The following is a 20,511-nucleotide window of genomic DNA, read 5'->3' as shown; positions in this document are numbered from 1 at the left end:
GGATCTCTGCATATGGTGAGACGAGTTCTAACTGTCCTTAACTTGCTCGAATCTTGCCAGGCAATAAACGGCTCTCCACGGCTGTGGTTGTAATGTGGTGGGCGAGTGGAGAGATGAACCCTACTACCTTCGGTCTTTGGCGGTGTGAGACAGAAGCACGGTTGCCACTCGAGCCAAAAATAATCTACCAAATTTGGAGAAAATTTGACCAAAAAACTACCAAACAAATCTTCTACAGAAAATATTGTCAAAATTTCATTTCTATAGAAAATTTTGTAAAAATTTCATTTCTATAGAAAATTTCGTCAAAATTTTATTGCTAGAGAAAATTTTGTCAAAATTTTATTTCTATAGAAAATTTTGTCAAAATTTTTTTTCTGTAGAAAATGTTATCCGAATGTTATTTCTTTAGAAAATGTTGTCACAATTTTATTTCTATAGAAAATTTTGCCAAAATGTTATTTCTATAGAAAATTTTGGCAAAATTTTATTACTATAGAAAATGTTGTTAAAATTTTATTTCTAAAGAAAATTTTGTCAAAATGTTATTTCTATAAAAAATTTTGTCAAAGTTTTATTTCTATAGAAAACTTTGTCAAAGTTTTATTTCTATAGAAAAATTTGCCAAAATTTTATTTCTGTAGAAAATTTTGTCAAAATTTCATTTCTATAGAAAATTTTGTCAAAATTTCATGCCTATAGAAAATTTTGTCAAAATTTTATTTCTATAGAAAAATTTGTCAAAATTTTATTTCTATAGAACATTTTGTCAAAATTTTATTATATAGAAAATATATAGAAAATTTTGCAAAAAATTTATTTGTGTAGAAAATGTTATCCAAATGTTATTTCTTTAGAAAATATTTCCAAAATTTTATTTCTTAGAAAATTTTATCAAAATTTTATTTCTATAGAAAATTTTGCCAAAATTTTATTTCTGTAGAAAATTTTGCCAAAATTTTATTTCTAGAGAAAATTTTGTCAAAATTTTATTTCTAGAGAACATTTTGCCAAAATTTTATTTCTATAGAAAATTTTGTCAAAATTTCATTTCTATACAAAATTTTATGAAAATTTCATTTCTATAGAAAATGTTGTCAAAATTTTATTTCTACAGAAAATTTTGTCAAAATTTCATTTCTATAGAAAATTTTGTCAAAATTTCATTTCTATAGAAAATTTTGTCAAATTTTTATTTCTATCGAAAATTTTGTCCAAATTTTATTTCTATAGAAAATTTTGTCAAAATTTTATTTCTATAGAAAATTTTGCCAAATTTTATTTCTATAGAAAATTTTGTCAAAATTTTATTTCTATAGAAAATTTTGCCAAAATTTTATTTCTAGAGCAAATTTTGTCAAAATTTTATTCCCATACAACATTTTGTCAAAATTTTATTTCCATACAATATTTTGTCAAAATTTTATTTCTATAGAAAATTTCATCAAAAATTTATTTCTATAGAAAATTTTGTCAAAATTTTATTTCTATAGAAAATTTTTTCAAAATTTAATTTCTAGAGAAAATTTTGTCAAAATTTTATTTCTATAGAAAATTTTGTCAAAATTTCATTTCTATAGAAAATTTTGTCAAAATTTTATTTCTATAGAAAATTTTGCCAAAATTTTATTTCTATAGAAAATTTTGTCAAAATTTTATTTCTTTAGAAAATATTGCCAAAATTGTATTTCTGTAGAAAATTTTGCCAAAATATTATTTCTCTAGGAAATGTTTCCAAAATTTTATTTGTATAGAAAATTTTGCTGAAATTTTGTTGCAATAGAAATTGTTTTCAAAAAATTTTATTTCTATAGACATTGGTCAAAATTTTATTTCAATAGAATTTTTTTTTTCAAAATTGTATTTCTATAATTTTTTTTCAAAATTTTATTTCTATAGAAACTTTTGTCAAAATTTTATTCTATAGAAATTTTTGTCAAAATTTTAGTTCTAAAAAAATTTTTGAAGAAGAATATTTTGCAAAATCTTCCAAAACATCAAGAATTCTACCAATCTACGAAATAGTAAAAAAATGTACCATTTTTGGTAGAATTCTACCAACTGTGGCAACCGTGGACGATAGTCGGATTTCGGCCAACTTGCGGGTCTTATTATTTTTAAATAGGGTAACATGTGGCACCATCGCTCTCAGCACGCGTCAGTAAGAATGGGTTAAAAAGGAGGTTCCTCGTTTCATTTCTACCATATAATGGCCATCCTTTGGTCATATGCATCAGGGTCTTTTTGGAGAGTAAGATTGACGATCATCTCAAGACGGCGCTTCGCTGGAAATGAGCCAAAATACCGCAGATCAAAATACCGTGTAGACTATGAGGGATTTGTCCTCCGTTTGCCATATTTCAGACCAAACTTAGCCAATTCGAACAGTTCTAAATTGATTTTAAATTTGATGTTATTTTCGGATTTTTTTTGTTGCTTTGAAATACAATTTAAAAATAATTCGTTTCCGAGAAAAGAATTATCTCTTTTCAGTGTAGTAAAAATTATGAAGTTATGTGGATAATCCTATATGTACTTCATATTAACCAATGTCAAACATACAAATCTTGAAGTTGCGTGAAATTAAAATAACATATGACCCTTATGCCACACCAACTAATCTTTGGTTGTGGTAATAAATAATAAAAAATAAAATTCTCTAAAATAATAAGGGGTGTTCTATTTCGAAATTGATAACAATCGGTGACCACTTATATTTTAAATTTGGAAAAACAAAAACAAATATAAATGACCTAAATTCATGTAAATTCGACAGTAGAGTGGGATCCTACACGCAAAACAAAGTACTTTCCTTCCATACGAAATTTTAATCCAAAGAATATCGCAATTTATTTTATTTTGAAAAATGTATTATTTGTACGATAAACTGTGATATCTTCTATAACCGTGTAAAAATTGGAGGATCTAATTAGATATGATTAGATCTCAAAATTTTCCACTTTAGATCTAAGCCGATTTACCCAGATATGATGAGACCGAATTAGATATAATTATATATAATTGCAAATATGACGAGATCTAACATAAGGTCCAATTATATATAGGGATAGATATAATTATATCTAAGATATTAGATCTCAATATTGGCCTATTGAGATCTGATCAGATATAATTCCATAGTAGTTAGATAAGATTAGATCTTAACATTTTTCGGATCTACTCATATATAATTGTATCAAAATAGATCCCTCAATTTTTACTCGGGGTTTAATAAATAATAGATTTAATAAATAATAGATCAAAAATTATTTTAAGGAAGCTTCGTTGTCATCGACTAATGCTCCGTTTCTTAAACCCACAAAACATATTTGTTGCCCTAACCGAATTTTTGCCAACCGAATGAATGTGATTACCTCTACTATCACTGTTTTACGATCTTCTTCGGTTAGGGCAACTACCCCGAATAGTACTTGCAACCAATCTCTTATCTTAGGTTAGTTGTCGATACTAGTACTGCACTGAAAACAATATTTACGTGATATTAATGATTTACGTGATACAAAATATTAAGGACAAATTTCATTAAAATAATGAAATTTTAATTAAAATAAAGTTTGCTTCAAACAATTTTTCATTAAATTTAGGACACAAATTTTGTAAATTTGCGTCCCTCCATTAAAGTCGCATGTCTTTGAACTAAGGCTAATTTTCCTTAAAGTAAGGAAACACATTTTTAATTTAAAGAAATTGTCTTTAAATTAACTGAAATATTGAAATTTTAGATTTAAGATAAAAACGCCTCAAATATAGGCTAAGACTTATTTTGAGGATTTAGCGTCTTTGGTTTAAAGTTTTTTTGAAATTACGAAAACATTTTTTGAAGTATCCGTTATAATTTGGACTTTTAAACTGGTGTTTGTTTGTACGTGAGTATCTTTATTACTAAACCGCGAAATGAGATCTGTATCCTAATTAAAATTTTATTGGTCCTAGATTTAAAGCCAGATAGGTCGCTAAAAATTTATTTATTTTCAAGAAGCCGCATCTTTGGCTCGGAATCAGGGAAGGTTAAAATCTTTGGATCCAAGTAAAATTTTTTTAAGTGTATGAAGCGTATCTTCCTCTTTTTACAACAATAAAAATAGAAGTCAAATCGGTAGATCGGTCTATATGCTGTATGGAAACATGAACGAATGTGCTCCATCTTCGAACGTGATCTTCCTGCAGTGAAAAAACGAGTCAGTGCAAAATTTCCCAGTAAAAAAATTTGGAAGTCATTATAAAGGCACAACTTCCAAAAATGTCCTCAAAAAGATGTTCTTTATTTTAACAACACAGGAAGGTCTTTTACTTTAATTTGTTACAACTCGCTCTTTCAAATTTTTATACCTTCCACCATAGGATGGGGGGTATACTAACTTTGTCATTCCGTTTGTAACACATCGAAATATTGCTCTAAGGTCCCATAATATATATATATATATATATATATATATATATATATATATATATATATATATATATATATATATATATATATATATATATATATATATATATATATATATATATATATATATATATATATATATATATATATATATATATATATATATATATATATATATATATATATATATATATATATATATATATATATATATATATATATATATATATATATATATATATATATATATATATATATATATATATTCTGGGTCGTGGCGGAATTCTGAGTCGATCTGAACATGTCCGTCCGTCCGTTGAAACTTCCGAACGAAACAAGCTATCGACTTGAAACTTGCCACAAGTAGTTGTTATTGATGTAGGTCGGATGGTATTGCAAATGGGCCATATCGGTCCACTATTACGTATAGCCTCCATATAAACGGACCCCAAAATTTGGCTTGCGGCTCCTCTAAGAGAAGCAAATTTCATCCGATCCGGGTGAAATTTGGTACATGGTGTTAGTATATGGGCACTAACAACCATGCAAAAATTGGTCCACATCGGTCAATAATTATTTATATATAGCCCCCATATAAACCGATCCCCAGTTTTGGCTTGTGGAGCCTCTACGAGAAGCAAATTTAATCCGATCCGGCTGAAATTTGGTACATGGTGTTGGTATATGGTCTCTAATAACTATGCAAAAATTGGTCCACATCGGTCAATAATTATATATAGCCCCCATATAGACCGATCCCCCGATTTGGCTCGCAGAACCTCTAAGAGAAGAAAATTTCATCCGATCCGGATGAAATTTGGTACATGGTGTTGGTATATGGTCTCTAACAACTATGCAAAAATTGGTCCACATCGGTCAATAATTATATATAGCCCCCATATAGACCGATCCCCCGATTTGGCTTGCGCAGCCTCTAAGAGAAGCAAATTTCATCCGATCCGGTTGAAATTTGGTACATGGGTTGGTATATGGTCTCTAACAACTATGCAAAAATTGGTCCACATCGGTCAATAATTATATATAGCCCCCATATAGACCGATCCCCCGATTTGGCTTGCAGAGCCTATAAGAGAAGCAAATTTCATCCGAGCCGGCTGAAATTTGGTACATGGTGTTGGTATATGGGCTCTAACAATCATTCAAAAATTGGTCCACATCGGTCCATAATTATATATAGCCCCCATATAAACCGATCCCCAGATTTGGCTTGCAGAGCCTCTAAGAGAAGCAAATTTCATCCGATCCGGATGAAATTTGGTACATGATGTTGGTATATGGTCTCTAACAACTATGTAAAAATTGGTTCATATCGGTCAATAATTATATATAGCCCCCATATAGACCGATCCCCCGATTTGGCTTGCGGAGCGTCTAAGAGGAGCAAATTTCATCCGATCCGGCTGAAATTTGGTACATGGTGTTGGTATATGGTCTCTAACAACTATGCAAAAATTGGTCCACATCGGTCCATAATTATATATAGCCCCCATATAGACCGATCCCCCGATTTGGCTTGCGGAGCGTCTAAGAGGAGCAAATTTGATCCGATCCGGCTGAAATTTGGTACATGGTGTTCATATATCGCCTCAAACACCCACGCAAAAATTGGTCGAAATCGGTCCATAATTATATATAGCGCCCATATAAACCGATCCCCAGATTTGACCTCCGGTGCCTTTTGGAGTAGCAAAATTCATCCTATCTGGTTGAAATTTGATACGTGGTGGTAGTAAATGATATTTAACAACCATGCCAAAAGTGGTCCATATCAGTCCATAATCATATGTAGCCCACATATAAACCGATCCCGAGATTTGGTTTTCATCCGATTCAGTTGAAATTTGATACATTGTGCTAGTATATGGCCGTTAATAACCATGCCTAACTAGGTCCATATCGGTCTATAGTTATATATAGCCCTCAGATAAATCGATCACCAATCACACAAAAATTGGTCCATATCAAGTTCATAATTGTATATAGCCCACATATAAGCGACCTCATGTTTCAATTCTGGCTCTCTACGTACAGTGCAATAGTCCATATCGATTCGTAATTATTTGTAGACTACCTATACATACCCTTTTTGTCTACCACGTATGGACTAACTAACAATTTAGAAAACGATGTTAAGAAGTTTTAAGATACCACAAGCCAATTAATTCGATTGTGTACGCAGGCTTTCGTAGAAGTTTCTACGCAATCCATGGTGGAGGGTACATAAGATTCGGCATGGTCGAACTTACGGCCGTATATACTTGTTAATGGGTAATTTTAACTTTGTTTGTTCCAAATAGGTTAAAAAGACATTAAAAATTTATAAAATGGTACAAGTTATTACAATTTTGTCGAAAAAATGCTAAATCCATTCTTAAAAAATTGCGAATTTCAGAAAATATTTGAAGTCAAACGTTTCAGACAAGCGTTCGAATGCATCAAAAAATCATAAAAAATTATAAAAATTATTCGTTTGACAATATATGCAAAATTTTTTTTTATTCACATCCAAACTACTGAATTTGGATCACACCTTAAGAAGTGGTGCAAATTCAGTGCAACGACTGTTGAATTAGAGGGCATCCATCGTATAACAACCCCATGTTAAATTTATTGCTTAGGCGCCAATTTTGCAACACTTCCGAATCCAAAAAGAATATTTTCAGTATTTTTTGGGTTACACTTTTTTTAGGTGGGATATTGACCAAGCCATGGTTCATTATTGCTATATTTGAGAAGTGTAGGAAAATGTTCTTCTACGTTTTATCTAGGAAAAATTTCTTAAAAAAAGTTTAAAATTTAACTACAGTTATATTGTTTGCAATAAATGTAAGTTCACTTTGGTATCACAATGAACTGAATAGTTTTGGTGAGCCAAAAAAGAAATGGTGTGCCACTATATCCTAACCATGAAATTTTCAAAATTGCTCAGTGAATAATTAGTCCGACTATTGCTTTCTTAGATAATTTTATTTTTGTATTACAAGTATTTGTCCAATTAAAAGAAATCTACCACTACTATGATTATCGGTACTACTACGTACATTCTATGAAATATAGGTCCACAAAGTTATATAAAACATCGTTTTTGGAATTTCAAGCTTCATGAGTTTTAGTTACTTCTTCTTCATCTCCACATTTATAGGTGACTTGAACTTCATTTGGCGTACTAATCAGGAAAATCAAATCAATATCGCAATTTTTGTGACCGCTGGTGCTGTCATTCAAATCCACATTGAAACCATACTTAGAACCACCAACTACTTGTCTATAAGCCGAGTTGATCTTTTCGAGACTGTAAAGAGGAGAGAAAAATTATTGAAACCCCAAAAAAACGATATTATAAAAAAGCATTAATTACCTAAAGGAAGGGCCATCACCAGCTGCTAGTTTCGACAAGGAAGTTTTTAAAAGATTTTCAGCTTCCTTAAGATCATCACCCTCTAAAGGAGTTCTGCATCCACCGCATCCTGTTTGTGGGGTGTCATCAGCCGCATTTAGCAATACCAATGTCGACAAAGTCAAGAGTACGAAGAACTTGAACATTTTGTTTACCATTTCGAAAATTGATTTTTGAGTTTACAAATGATTTATTCTTCAATCAATCAATGACTACAGACTTTGATTTATTAGCATCTGTTATTTATATTGATTTGAGAGTTGATAAGAAATTGCAATATTGTATTTGGGGCTTAGATTTTCCACGAAAATTTATTGTAGGCCTAGCCTAGCAATTCAATTTTAAACTTAGTCATTCCAAGAAAAGATCTTGCCGATGATATATGTACTTGCACGGTTGAAAACGACTGTTTTTCATATGTTTGGCTATAAACATTATATGTTTGGAACACAAATTTTTAAACACAATATTTTTGAGTGCAAGCATATAATGTTCATAAACTAGCATAACATGTGTGGGACATATATGTTAATATGTTAGAACATATTATGTTTGGGACATAAAATGTTTGTAAATATAATATGCTTGAATGCAAACATATATTAATTTAGAAATAGCCTGTAAACATATATGTGTTTAGTAGCTTGGAGCGCTATTTAACAGGGACCGATATTGAATTAAGTTGGTGATTGTTGCTTGTTATTACAAAATTAACATTTTATTTTTCCTTGGGCAATTGATCAGCTACTTCTTTGATCCTTACAAACTATGTGGCCCGCTGTTCGAATCCCCGTCCGGCAAAAGGTAAAATTAAAATAAAAAAAATCATAAAATTGAATAATTTCTTCTACAATGTTTGTATTACAGAAAAAGGTTCTATGAACTAAAAAATCTCGTGGAAGTGAGAAAGATGTCGGGGAATATACAATTAGGCAGAAACAAAATTTTGAGCATTCAGGTCGAAAACCTATGTTGTTAGCACCTATATTACCTGTTTATTTTCATAATTCATTATGATTGTAAATATATAAATAAAATTTTGAGCACAATATTGTTTGGGAGAATTTTTTTAAGCATATAATATTTTTGGGTGCAAAATGCTTCCAAACATATTATATGGTCACATAATAACATATTGTTTTTTGGAAGACAACATTATTGAATTTGGATGCAAAAATACAAAATGTTTGGAACTTAGACTACCCAAACATATATTGTTTAGACCAATACGCTTTCAAACATATTATATATTGGTAGAGATCAAACATATAAATGTTTGGGCAATAAAAAAAGCAAAATATGTTTGGGAGTATATGTTACAGAAGCGATTTTTTGTGAGGGTGTGGACTTGCATTACTGCACACCCGCTGGCCTCTGTAGGTTTGGTTTTTATCTGTCCTCATTTTTGTTGTTCGCTAGGTACACTAAGGAAAGAAATATGATGTTTCAATGTGAATTTTTCTCGGAGAACATTGAACATTTTTGTCGCCAAAATAGTGTGTACTGCGGTTGCTGATATCGGATAAATAATTTCCGAGAATCTAATTTTCGAATAGTCAATACAAGATAAGAATTAAACGGGTATTGTTTAGGTCATTTTGAACATAAACCCTTATCCCGCACTTGAAACTAAACATCCCCAAGTACAAATATTTCGATATATAATGAAGATTGTCCAATCAAACAAATTTATTTTTGCTGCAAAGAATCCCCCTGTCGTCATTAGACTTCCGCAAAATTTTATATGTCGTCTGTCTCATTTGCCTGTAGAGTTACAATCGTAAGTGTCGCAGAAAAGAATAAAATCTAAAATTTGAATACCAAACTAATCCACTTGTGTTCCATTTTTGTGGTTTTATTTTCAATCGTTTTTGGAATCAAATCTCCACTGCTTCGTACGTGGAACCAAATCAATAATCATTGGGAATTATTGATTTGGTGGTTTGCACACGAGCCGTCCTTAACCTCCCGCAGATTGTTTGCATCTAAATTTGTCATTTTGGTCCGATCGGACCAAAATTGGTCCAACAAATTATTAATTTTTAAATTTGGTCCATTGGCCGTACCAACTGGAATTTGATTTATTTCGATCCGTTTTCGTCAAATCGGTATTTTTTTTTTTCAAATATTTCTATAAACATATAATTTTGACAAAATTTTCTGTAAAAATAAAATTTGGACAAAAATTTCTGTAAAAATAAAATTTGGATAAAAATGTCTAAAGAAATAAAATTTTAACAAAATTTTCTACAGAAATAAAATTTTGAAAAAAATTCTTCCGCGGAAATAAAATTTTGACAAAATTTTCTATAGAAATAAAATGTTGACAAAATTTTCTATAGAGATAAAATTTTGACAAAATTTTTTATAGAAATAAAATATTGACCAAATTGTTTATAGAAAATTTTGTCAACATTTTATTTCTGTAAAAAATTTTGGCAAATTTTTTTTTTATTTCTCCGATATCAGCAACCACATTATGTTCGGCAGTAAACACTATTTTGTCGACAAAAACGTTCAATGTTCTCCGTGAAAAATTAACATTGAAACATCATAGTTCTTTACTTAGTGTACCTTGCAAACAACAAAAATGTGGACAGATAAAAACCAAACCTGCAGAGGCCAGCGGGTGTGCAGTAATGCATGTCCAAGTACATATATCATCGGCAAGATCTTTTCTTGGAATGACTAAGTTTAAAATTGAATTGCTAAGCAATTTCGAAATTCAAACTAAATTCTAGGCCTACAATGGATTTTCGTGGAAAATCTAAGCCCCAAATACAATATTGCAATGTCTTATCAACTCTCATATCAGTATAAATAACAGATGCTAATAAATCAAAGTCTGTAGTCATTGATTGATTGAAGAATAAATCATTTGTAAACTCAAAAATCAATTTTCGAAATCGTAAACAAAATGTTCAAGTTCTTCGTACTCTTGACTTTGTCGACATTGGTCTTGGTTAATGCTACTGATGACACCCCACAAACAGGATGCGGTGGATGCAGGACTCCTTTAGAGGGTGATGATCTTAAGGAAGCTGAAAATCTTTTAAAAACTTCCTTGTCGAAACTAGCAGCTGGTGATGGCCCTTCCTTTAGGTACTTAATGCTTTTTATAATATCGTTTTTTTGGGGTTTCAATAATTTTTCTCTCCTCTTTACAGTCTCGAAAAGATCAACTCGGCTTATAGACAAGTAGTTGGTGGTTCTAAGTATGGTTTCAATGTGGATTTGAATGACAGCACCAGCGGTCACAAAAATTGCGATATTGATTTGATATTCCTGATTAGTAATCCAAATGAAGTTGAAGTCACCTATAAATGTGGAGATGAAGAAGAAGTAACTAAAACTCATGAAGCTTGAAATTCCAAAAATGATGTTTTATATAACTTTGTGGACCTATATTTCATTGAATGTACGTAGTAGTAGTGATAATCATAGTAGTGGTAGATTTCTTTTAATTGGACAAATCTTGTAATACAAAAATAAATTTTTCCTAGATAAAACGTAGAAGAACATTTTCCTACACTTCTGTAGTGTTGCAAAATTGGCGCCTAAGCGATGAATTTAATATGGGCTTGTTATACGATGGATGTCCACCATTTCAACTGCCGTTGCACTGAATTTGCACCACTTCTTAAGGTGTGATCCAAATTCAGTAGTTTGGATGTGAATAAAAAAATTTTTTCATAAATTTTTTCATATATTATAATTTCTTATGATTTTTTGATGCATTCGAACGCTTGTCTGAAACGTTTGACTTCAAATATTTTCTGAAATTCGCAAATTTTTAAGAATGGATTTAACATTTTTTCGACAAAATTGTAATAACTTGTACCATTTTAATAATTTTTACTGTCTTTTTAAGCTATTTGGAACAAACAAAGTTAAAATTACCCATTAAAAATTTTAAAGAGCGAGTTGTAAAAAATTGAAGTAAAAGACCTTTGTGTGTAATTAAAATAAAGAACATCTTTTTGAGGACATTTTTGGAAGTGTTTTTAAAGTTGTGCCTTCATAATGACTTTTGACAAATTTTTACTGGTAAATTTTGCACTGTTTTTTCACTGCAGGAAGATCACGTTCGAAGATGGATTACATTCGTTCATGTTTCCATCTAGCATATTTTCTACAGAAATAAAATTTTGAAAAAATCTTCCGCGGAAGTAAAATGTTGACAAAATTTTCTATATCAATTAAATTTTTACAACATTTTCTATAGAGATAAAATTTTGACAAAATTTTCTATAGAAATAAAATTTTGACAAAATTTTCTATAGAAATAAAATTTTGACAAAATTTTCTATATAAAAAAAAATTTGCCAAAATTGTTTACAGAAATAAAATTTTGAAAAAATTGTATAGATACAAAATTATGCAAAGATTTTGTATAGGAAGAAAAGTTTTTATATCGAAATACAATTTTGCGGTAACTTTCTATAGAAATAAAAGTTTGACAAATTTTCTATGGATACACTGAAAAAAATATTGTCGTGAGGTCAAAGATTTCATGTCTTTAAAATACGAATGCAAATTTTGCTTAGAAGAGAAGACGTATTTCTCTAATATAAAGTTTTTTCCTTGTCCAAAAGTCGATAAACCTTTCAATGAAGTCGTATTGTCCTTATAATTAGAGGATTTGACTTAAAAATGGGTATTATAACAAGAAATACAAATTTCTTGGGGTAAGGTTACCTTGACTTTAAAAATTCAAAAAAATTCTTTAAAATTAATGAAATTGTCTTTAAATTTGTTGTATTTTTGCATCTTGACTACAAAGCAAAAAATCGTTCAAATATAGGATATGTTTTTCAACACTTTATTTTAAAGACGTTTTTTACTTGAAACATTGCATAATTTCTACTGGATGTGGAGTCCGAATTTGGAAAATAAAGTTGTCGTTAACTCGTTTTTAAAGGACTTTGATAGCATAAGAAGAAAAATAGCTGAAAAAAACGAAAAATTAAAATTTGCTTCCTAGAAGCAAGAACACAAAGCCTAAATTTAAAAGAGAATTGTCTCTTAAAAGTATCCTTACTTGTATTCTCCGCTTCTTGGGCTCGGAATCAATACCAAATTTTTTAAAGTAAAGACAAAATCTTTGGAACCGGACATGCTTTTTTTTTCAGTGTATAAAATATTGACAAAATTTTCTATAGAAATTAAATTATGGCAAAATTTCCAAAAGAAACGAAATTTTGCTAAATTTTTTATAGAAATGAACTTTTGACAAAATTTCCTATAGAAATGAAATTTTGATAAAATTTTCTAATGAATTAAAATTTTAACAAAGTTTTCTACAGAAATAAAATTTTGACATTTTCTACAGACACTAACATTTGACAAAATTTTCTATAGAAATAAAATGTTGACACAATTTTCTACAGACATTAAAATTTGACAAAATTTTCTATAGAAATAAAATTTTTAAAAAATTTTCTATGGATATCAATTTTTGACAAAATTTTCTACAGAAATAAAATTTTGATAAAATTTTTAAAGAAATAAATTTTGACAAAAATTTCTATAGAAATAAATATTGACAAAAATTTCTATAGAAATAAAATTTTGACAAAAAAATTCTATAGAAATAAAATTTTGACAAACAATTTCTATAGAAATTTTGACAAAATTTTCTACAAACATTAACATTTGACAAAATTTTCTATAGAAATAAAATGTTGACAAAATTTTCTATAGAAATTAAATTTTGACACAATTTTCTTTAGATATAAAAATTTTGGATAAAAATAAAAATATTTGTCAAATTTTTTCTCTCGAACTAAAATTTTGGAAAAATTTTAAAGTTTAAAAGATATTAGTTTAATTTGGAAACAATCTTCAAATTCGACTAATAGATTTTCGATGTTTTTGAAAATAGTCTCAAACATACATAGAAGGAATAGAATAGAAAAAATAGTAGGAATCACCTCAAGCATGATTCAAGATGTTCAATTAAAATATTAGTTTTAAATAGGGGGAGGGGGTGTAATGGAATGGAATGTTGCCGAAATCAGATACATAATTTCTGAGAAAATTACATGATTGCTACAAAAATGTCATATGTTCACCATCCAAAAATAACATTTTACCCTTGAAACATTTCATATCATATGATCATAACCTTTCCTGGACGCGGCCACTAGTATCGGTTTATCTGAGAGCTTTTTATAACTATGGACCGATAATGATCAAGTTTGGCATAGTTGTTAGCAGCTTCATACTAACACAATGTACCAAATTTCAACCGAATCGGATGAAGTTTGCTCCTCCAAGAGGATCCGGAGTCAAATTTGGGGATCGGTTTATAAGGGGGCTATATATAATTATGGACCAATTTTTGCATGGTTCTTAGAGACCATATATTAACACCATGTACAAAATTTTAGCCGGATCGGATGAAATTTGCTACATTATATGGGGGCTATATACCATATAATTATGGACCAATATGAGCATGGTTGCAGAGATGGTCTGTATCAAACATTTTAAGGTTTGCGACTGTCGCAAAGTTGTAAACGTCGTAAACGTCACATACACGTCGTAAATGTAGAAATATAGTAGCAGACGTCACAAACTCCAAATACTTTAGACCCTTCAGATAGGCAGCGAATGATATCCAAAATGATGATATATGCGAAGAAGTTTCAATTCTCAGGAATGTTCATAAAATGTTTAACGAGTTTAAAAAAACTTGAGAATATAGTTGTTTCAATTGGAAACTCGAAGCCAAAATTACTATAAACTACTCGATGGTGCAGTAAACGTGACGGTCGGTACTCGCTCATAGTTAACCTTTCACAAATTACTGAAGAAACTGGAATGAAGGAAAACTACTTAAGTCTTATATAAGTGAATTGCTGTTTAGAGAAAATTTTATAAAATCACTTTTTGGCTTATTAGAGCCAATTTCCATACTAATTAAAAATTTTCAAAATTGTAGCTAGTCATTCGTTGATGCAGCTAAAGTTTGGACCACGAAAACCAAGAATAGTTTGAAGTTCTGAATGAGAGATGTAAATCTAGTAGAGTTTGGAATAAATACAATATAAAACATTTTTTGCATACCTTTTATCGGGGAGCTTAACTAAATTAAATTAAACAAGTACATACAGCAGTAAGTTCGGCCGGGCCGAATCTTTAAAACCCACCACCATGGATCAAATATTATAGTTTGCTTTGAACTTTCAGGAAGGTTTGATGACAGATCAAGAAGAGCAGTTCAACCATTACACTTCCTGAAGATAAATTTAAAATTTTACCCATGAAGATTTATAAGAACCATTTTTATTTGAGTTTTAGAGGAATCATTAACATCTCTTGTAAGTGTGCAAGAAAATTATAAAATCACGTCTTGATTTGAAATCTTAAATCTGTAGATTTTCACCCGAGAAGTAAAATCTGCACCCAGAGAAGGAATATGATCACCTCAAACATGTTTTAAGAGCAAAATGTTATTTTTGGGTGGTGACCATGTAACATGGTTTTCGCAACCATGTTATTTTCTCGGAAATCATGTATCTGATTTCGGCAAGCAGGTTATATTTGACGAGAAAATAACATTTTAGTGACAAACATGTTACATGGTCACCATACAAAAATAACATTTTGCTCTTGAAACATGTTTGAGGTGATCATATTCCTTCTCTGCGTGTGGAAATTTTACATTGAGTTTCAAGCAATTTTCATGATCAGTGCACCATCTATACCCTCAAGAAGTGAAGTCGGTCTATATGGAGGCATTACCATATGGACCGATAAAAACTTCATCCGATACACGTTTTTGTGAGCCTAAAATACCAGAATATTTACAACTTCAGGCAAATCGGATAAAAACTACGGTTTCTAAAAGCCCAAGAAGTAAAATCGGGAGATCGTTCTTATGGGGGCTATATTAAAATATGGACCGATACTGACCGTTTTCGGCACACCTCTTTATGGCCCGAAAATACCTATAGATTTCCAATTTCAGGCAAATTGGATAAAAACTTCGGATTCTAAAGGGCGATACGGTCAAAATTTGGTCAAGGGAAAACGCGTGTAAATCGGTGAAATCGTTTATTTAAAAAATCAAATTAAATTTCTTTTTCAAGTTCAATTAGTATAAAATTCAGGAAAAATATTCAGTTAGGCTTTCGCTTTTCCAAATCCGAATTGCCGGGCCTCACGCTTGACACCTGCCATCAGATTTTGTACAGCCACCTTGTCCACCTTCTTCGCCGCAGAAAGCCAGTTTGCCTTGAACTGCTGCTCGTCCTTAGCAGTTTTTTTGGTCTTCTTTAGGTTCCGCTTGACAATAGCCCAGTATTTCTCAATTGGGCGGAGCTCTGGCGTATTGGGAGGGTTCTTGTCCTTGGGAACCACCTGCACTTTGTTGGCGACGTACCACTCCATGGCCATTTTACCGTAATGGCAAGATGCCAAACCCGGCCAAAACAGTACGGAACAACCGTGTTTCTTCAGGAAAGGCAGCAGACGTTTATTCAAACACACTTTCAAGTAAATTTCTTGGTTGACAGTCCCGGAAGCTATGAAAATGCTGCTTTTCAAGCCACAGGTACAGATGGCTTGCCAAACCAGATATTTCTATGCGAACTTTGACAGTTTTATGTGCTTGAAAATATCTGCTACCTTTCCCCTTCCTTTTGCCGTATAAAACTCCTGTCCCGGAAGCTGCTTGTAGTCGGCTTTGACGTAGGTTTCGTCGACCATTACCACGCAGTCAAACTTCGTCAGCATCGTCGTGTACAGCCTCCGGGATCGCGATTTGGCCGTCGTATTTTGTTTATCATCGCGATTTGGAGTCACTACCTTCTTGTAAGTCGATAGTCCGGCTCGTTTTTTGGTTCGATGCACGGTTGTAGACGATACACCCAGCTTATTTGCGGCATCTCGGAGAGAGAGGTTAGGGTTTCGCTTGAAACTACCGGCATCTCTCTTTGTCGTCTCAGCGGCTTCCGGTTTTCGATTTCCCCCGATTCAGACTTCCTCGCTGTCGACAAACGTTCCCCAAACACTTTAATTACATTTGTGACAGTTGATTTGGCAACTTTTAGCGATTTTGCCAGCTTTGCGTGCGAGTAGCTCGGATTTTCGCGATGCGCTAGCAAAAGTTTGATACGCTGCTCTTCTTGCTTGGACGGCATTTTGACAACTGAAGAGTGAATTCCAAAATCAAAATAGGAGCAACATTCTACACACACACACCTTCAAAATGAGGGGTGTTCAGGTTTTTTAAATGCAAAATTGAAAGAAATACGTCAAGTTTATATTGACCAAATTTTGACCGTATCACCCTTTAGAAGCCCAAGAATATGGGGGCTATACCAAAATATGGACCGATACTAACCATATGTGGCACACCTCTTTATGGTCCTAAAATACCTCTAGATTTTCAATTTCAGGCAAATTGGATAAAATCTACGGATTCGGTAAACCCAAGAGGTAAAATCGGGAGATCGGTCTATATGTGGGCTATACCAATACATGGGACGATACGGACCATTTTCGGCACACCTTTTGATGGCCCGAAAATACCTCTAGATTTCCAATTTCAGGAAAATTGGATAAAAACTGCGGTTTCTATAAGCATAAGACCTCAAATCGGGAGGTCGGTTTATATGGGGACCATACCAAAACATGGACCGATGCTCACCGTTTTCGCACACCTCTTTATGGCCCGAAAATACCTGTACATTTCCAATTTCAGGTAAATTGGATAAAAACTGCGGTTTCTATAAGCCCAAGAAGTAAAATCAGGAGATCGGTTTATATGGGGACCATACCAAAACATGGACCGATGCTCACCGTTTTCGGCACACCTCTTTATGGCCCTAAAATACCTCTAGATTTTCAATTTCAGGTAAATTGGATAAAAACTGCGGTTTCTATAAGCCCAAGAAGTAAAATCGGGAGATCGGTCTATATGGGGGCTATACCAATACATGGGACGATACGGACCATTTTCGGCACACCTTTTGATGGTCCTCAAATACCTCTAGATTTTAAATTTCAGGCAAATTGGATAAAAACTACGGTTTCTATAAGCTTAAGACCTCAAATCGGGAGGTCGGTTTATATGGGGACCATACCAAAACATGGACCGCTGCTCACCATTTTTGGCACACCTCTTTACGGTTCTAAAGTACCTCTCGGTTTCCAATTTCAGGCAAATTGGATAAAAACTTCGGATTCTAGAAGCCCAAGAAGTAAAATCGGGATATCGGCCTATATGGGGGCTATACCAAAACATGGACCGATACTCACCATTTGTGGCACACCTCTTTATGGTCCTAAACTACCTCTAGATTTTCAATTTCAGGCAAATTGGATAAAAACTACGGGTTCTATAAACCCAAGATGTAAAATCGGGAGATCGGTCTATATGGGGGCTATACCAATACATGGGACGATACGGACCATTTTCGGCACACCTTTTGATGGTCCTCAAATACCTCTAGATTTTAAATTTCAGGCAAATTGGATAAAAACTACGGTTTCTATAAGCCCAAGACCTCAAATCGGGAGGTCGGTTTATATGGGGACCATACCAAAACATGGACCAATGCTCACCATTTTTGGCACACCTCTTTATGGTTCTAAAGTACCTCTCGGTTTCCAATTTCAGGCAAATTGGATAAAAACTGCGGTTTCTATAAGCCCAAGAAGTAAAATCGGGAGATCGGTCTATATGGGGGCTATACCAAAATATGGACCGATACTCACCATTTTCAGCACACCTCTTTATGGTCCTAAAATACTTCTAGATTTCCAATTTCAGACAAATTTGATAAAAACTACGGTTTCTATAAGCCCAAGCCTCCAAATCGGGAGATCGTTTTATATGGGGACCATACCAAAACATGGACCGATACTCACAATTTTTGGCACACGTATTTGTGGTCCTACAATACCTCTAGATTTCCAATTTCAGGCAAATTGAGTAAAAACTGCGGTTTCTATAAGCCCAAGAAGTAAAATCAGGAGATCGGTCTATACGGGGGCTATACCAAAATATGGACCGATACTCACAATTTTTGGCACACGTATTTGTGGTCCTACAATACCTCTAGATTTCCAATTTCAGGTAAATTGAATAAAAACTGCGGTTTCTATAAGCCCAAGAAGTAAAATCGGGAAATCGGTCTATATGGGGGCTATACCAAAACATGGACCGATACTCACCATTTTTGGCACAACTCTTTATGGTCATAAAATACCTCTAGATTTCAAATTTCAGGCAAATTGGATAAAAACTACGATTTCTATAAGCCCAAGACCCCAAATCGGGAGGTCGGTTTATATGGGGACTATATCAAAACCTGGACCGATATAGCCCATCTTCGAACTTGACCTGCCTGCAGACAAAAGACGAGTTTGTGCAAAATTTCAGCATGATTGCTTTATTATTGAAGACTGTAGCGTGATTACAACAGACAGACAGACAGACAGACAGACGGACAGACGGACATCGTTATATCATCTTAGAATTGCTCCCTGATCAAAAATATATACACTTTATATAGTCGGAAATCGATATTTCGATGTGTTACAAACGGAATGACAAACTTATTATACCCCCGTCAACATTCTATGGTGGTGGGTATAAAAATGCATTTTATTGCTCACAAAAATATTTATAGCTTATTCAGATTAAAGCCACCGCTTTAAAATAACAGAAATAAATTGTGACTAAGTGGGGAAATAAAATTTGGTGTCTTCTTCGAATGTCCTGAGTCAAAGTCCAACGTCCACTTAGTGGACGTTGGTAGTCAAAGGGTTAAAGTTAGGTCAAAATTATCGAATTCAAGTAAACTTTTTGTTTGAGTGTAACTACATTTTCATTTCTCGAGCATTTTGAAGACGATTATCGCTCTCCTGCTTTTTATTTTTCGAAATTTGGATCTTATTGCAGTCCCCAAGCTGATATGGTAAAAATTTTATATATTTTTCAATTTTTAAGTCATTACTGATTTTCTATAGCAGAGCCTATTTCTTAATGTTTTTTGTCGTAAAAAAAATTTTTATAAGGAATTTTAATATCAATTGGGGATGATAGCTTCCCAATCAGCGGACAAGAGTCAGAAAATACTGGCAATACCAACATTTTTTTTATACCCTCCACCATACACGCAAAGAAAAAAAACGTTTGGAAAACGTGTACCGAAAACGTTTTTCTTTTGTTAGAGTTTTTTGAATTGCTTCGAAAAGTATACACTTTTATCACCAAAAAAATTCGTTTGTTACAAAATGTTAATTTTTTTAATAAAAAAAGTTATTTTTGAACCAAAAACACAGTCCATTTCGTTTATATCAAACACTGTTCTTTTCTGACTTTAGGTCTTTAATAAGACACATTTTACAGTTCAAAATTTAATATACTACAATGTAATGTTGAACATTTTTTCGGAATCTTCCTAACATAGAATAGAATATATGTAAAAAAAAAAAAAACTTTGGTCGAAGCAGGGATCGAACCCACGACCCTTGGCATGCAAGTCAGACGTAGCAACCACTGCTCCATTGTGCCCAACTAAATGTATTTTTCTGTGAAATAAACTTTGTTTAATCGGCTCGTGGGCGCCGCAAGCTATGCTATATAAATATAACTTATATGGGTAATTGTCTATTGATGACAATAACGGCTACATAGCTCAGTGGGTAGTGTGTTGGCTTACAA

General features: G+C 32.3%; 3 protein-coding genes across 3 annotated transcripts in view; 1 reads left to right on the top strand and 2 right to left on the bottom strand.

Moving 5' to 3' along the window:
- LOC142219433 (uncharacterized) overlaps positions 1 to 20,511 on the bottom strand; it is a 110,381-nt gene that overhangs the window by 19,992 nt on the left and 69,878 nt on the right. The window lies entirely within an intron of this gene.
- LOC142222526 (sarcocystatin-A-like) lies at positions 7,381 to 8,038 on the bottom strand. Its single transcript, XM_075292701.1, has 2 exons — positions 7,791 to 8,038; positions 7,381 to 7,724 (listed from the first exon to the last, which is right to left on the bottom strand). Exons 1-2 carry the CDS (start codon positions 7,985 to 7,987, stop codon positions 7,526 to 7,528), a joined length of 396 nt encoding a protein of 131 aa, XP_075148816.1. The 5' UTR covers positions 7,988 to 8,038; the 3' UTR covers positions 7,381 to 7,525.
- Positions 10,684 to 11,348, top strand: LOC142222525 (sarcocystatin-A-like). Its single transcript, XM_075292699.1, has 2 exons — positions 10,684 to 10,931; positions 10,997 to 11,348. Exons 1-2 carry the CDS (start codon positions 10,747 to 10,749, stop codon positions 11,193 to 11,195), a joined length of 384 nt encoding a protein of 127 aa, XP_075148814.1. The 5' UTR covers positions 10,684 to 10,746; the 3' UTR covers positions 11,196 to 11,348.

The sequence above is a fragment of the Haematobia irritans genome, chromosome 1 (assembly GCF_050003625.1).
Source record: "Haematobia irritans isolate KBUSLIRL chromosome 1, ASM5000362v1, whole genome shotgun sequence".
Lineage (NCBI taxonomy): Eukaryota > Metazoa > Arthropoda > Insecta > Diptera > Muscidae > Haematobia > Haematobia irritans.
Note: the sequence above shows the minus strand (reverse complement) of the source record. Positions and strands in the feature narration are given on the sequence as shown.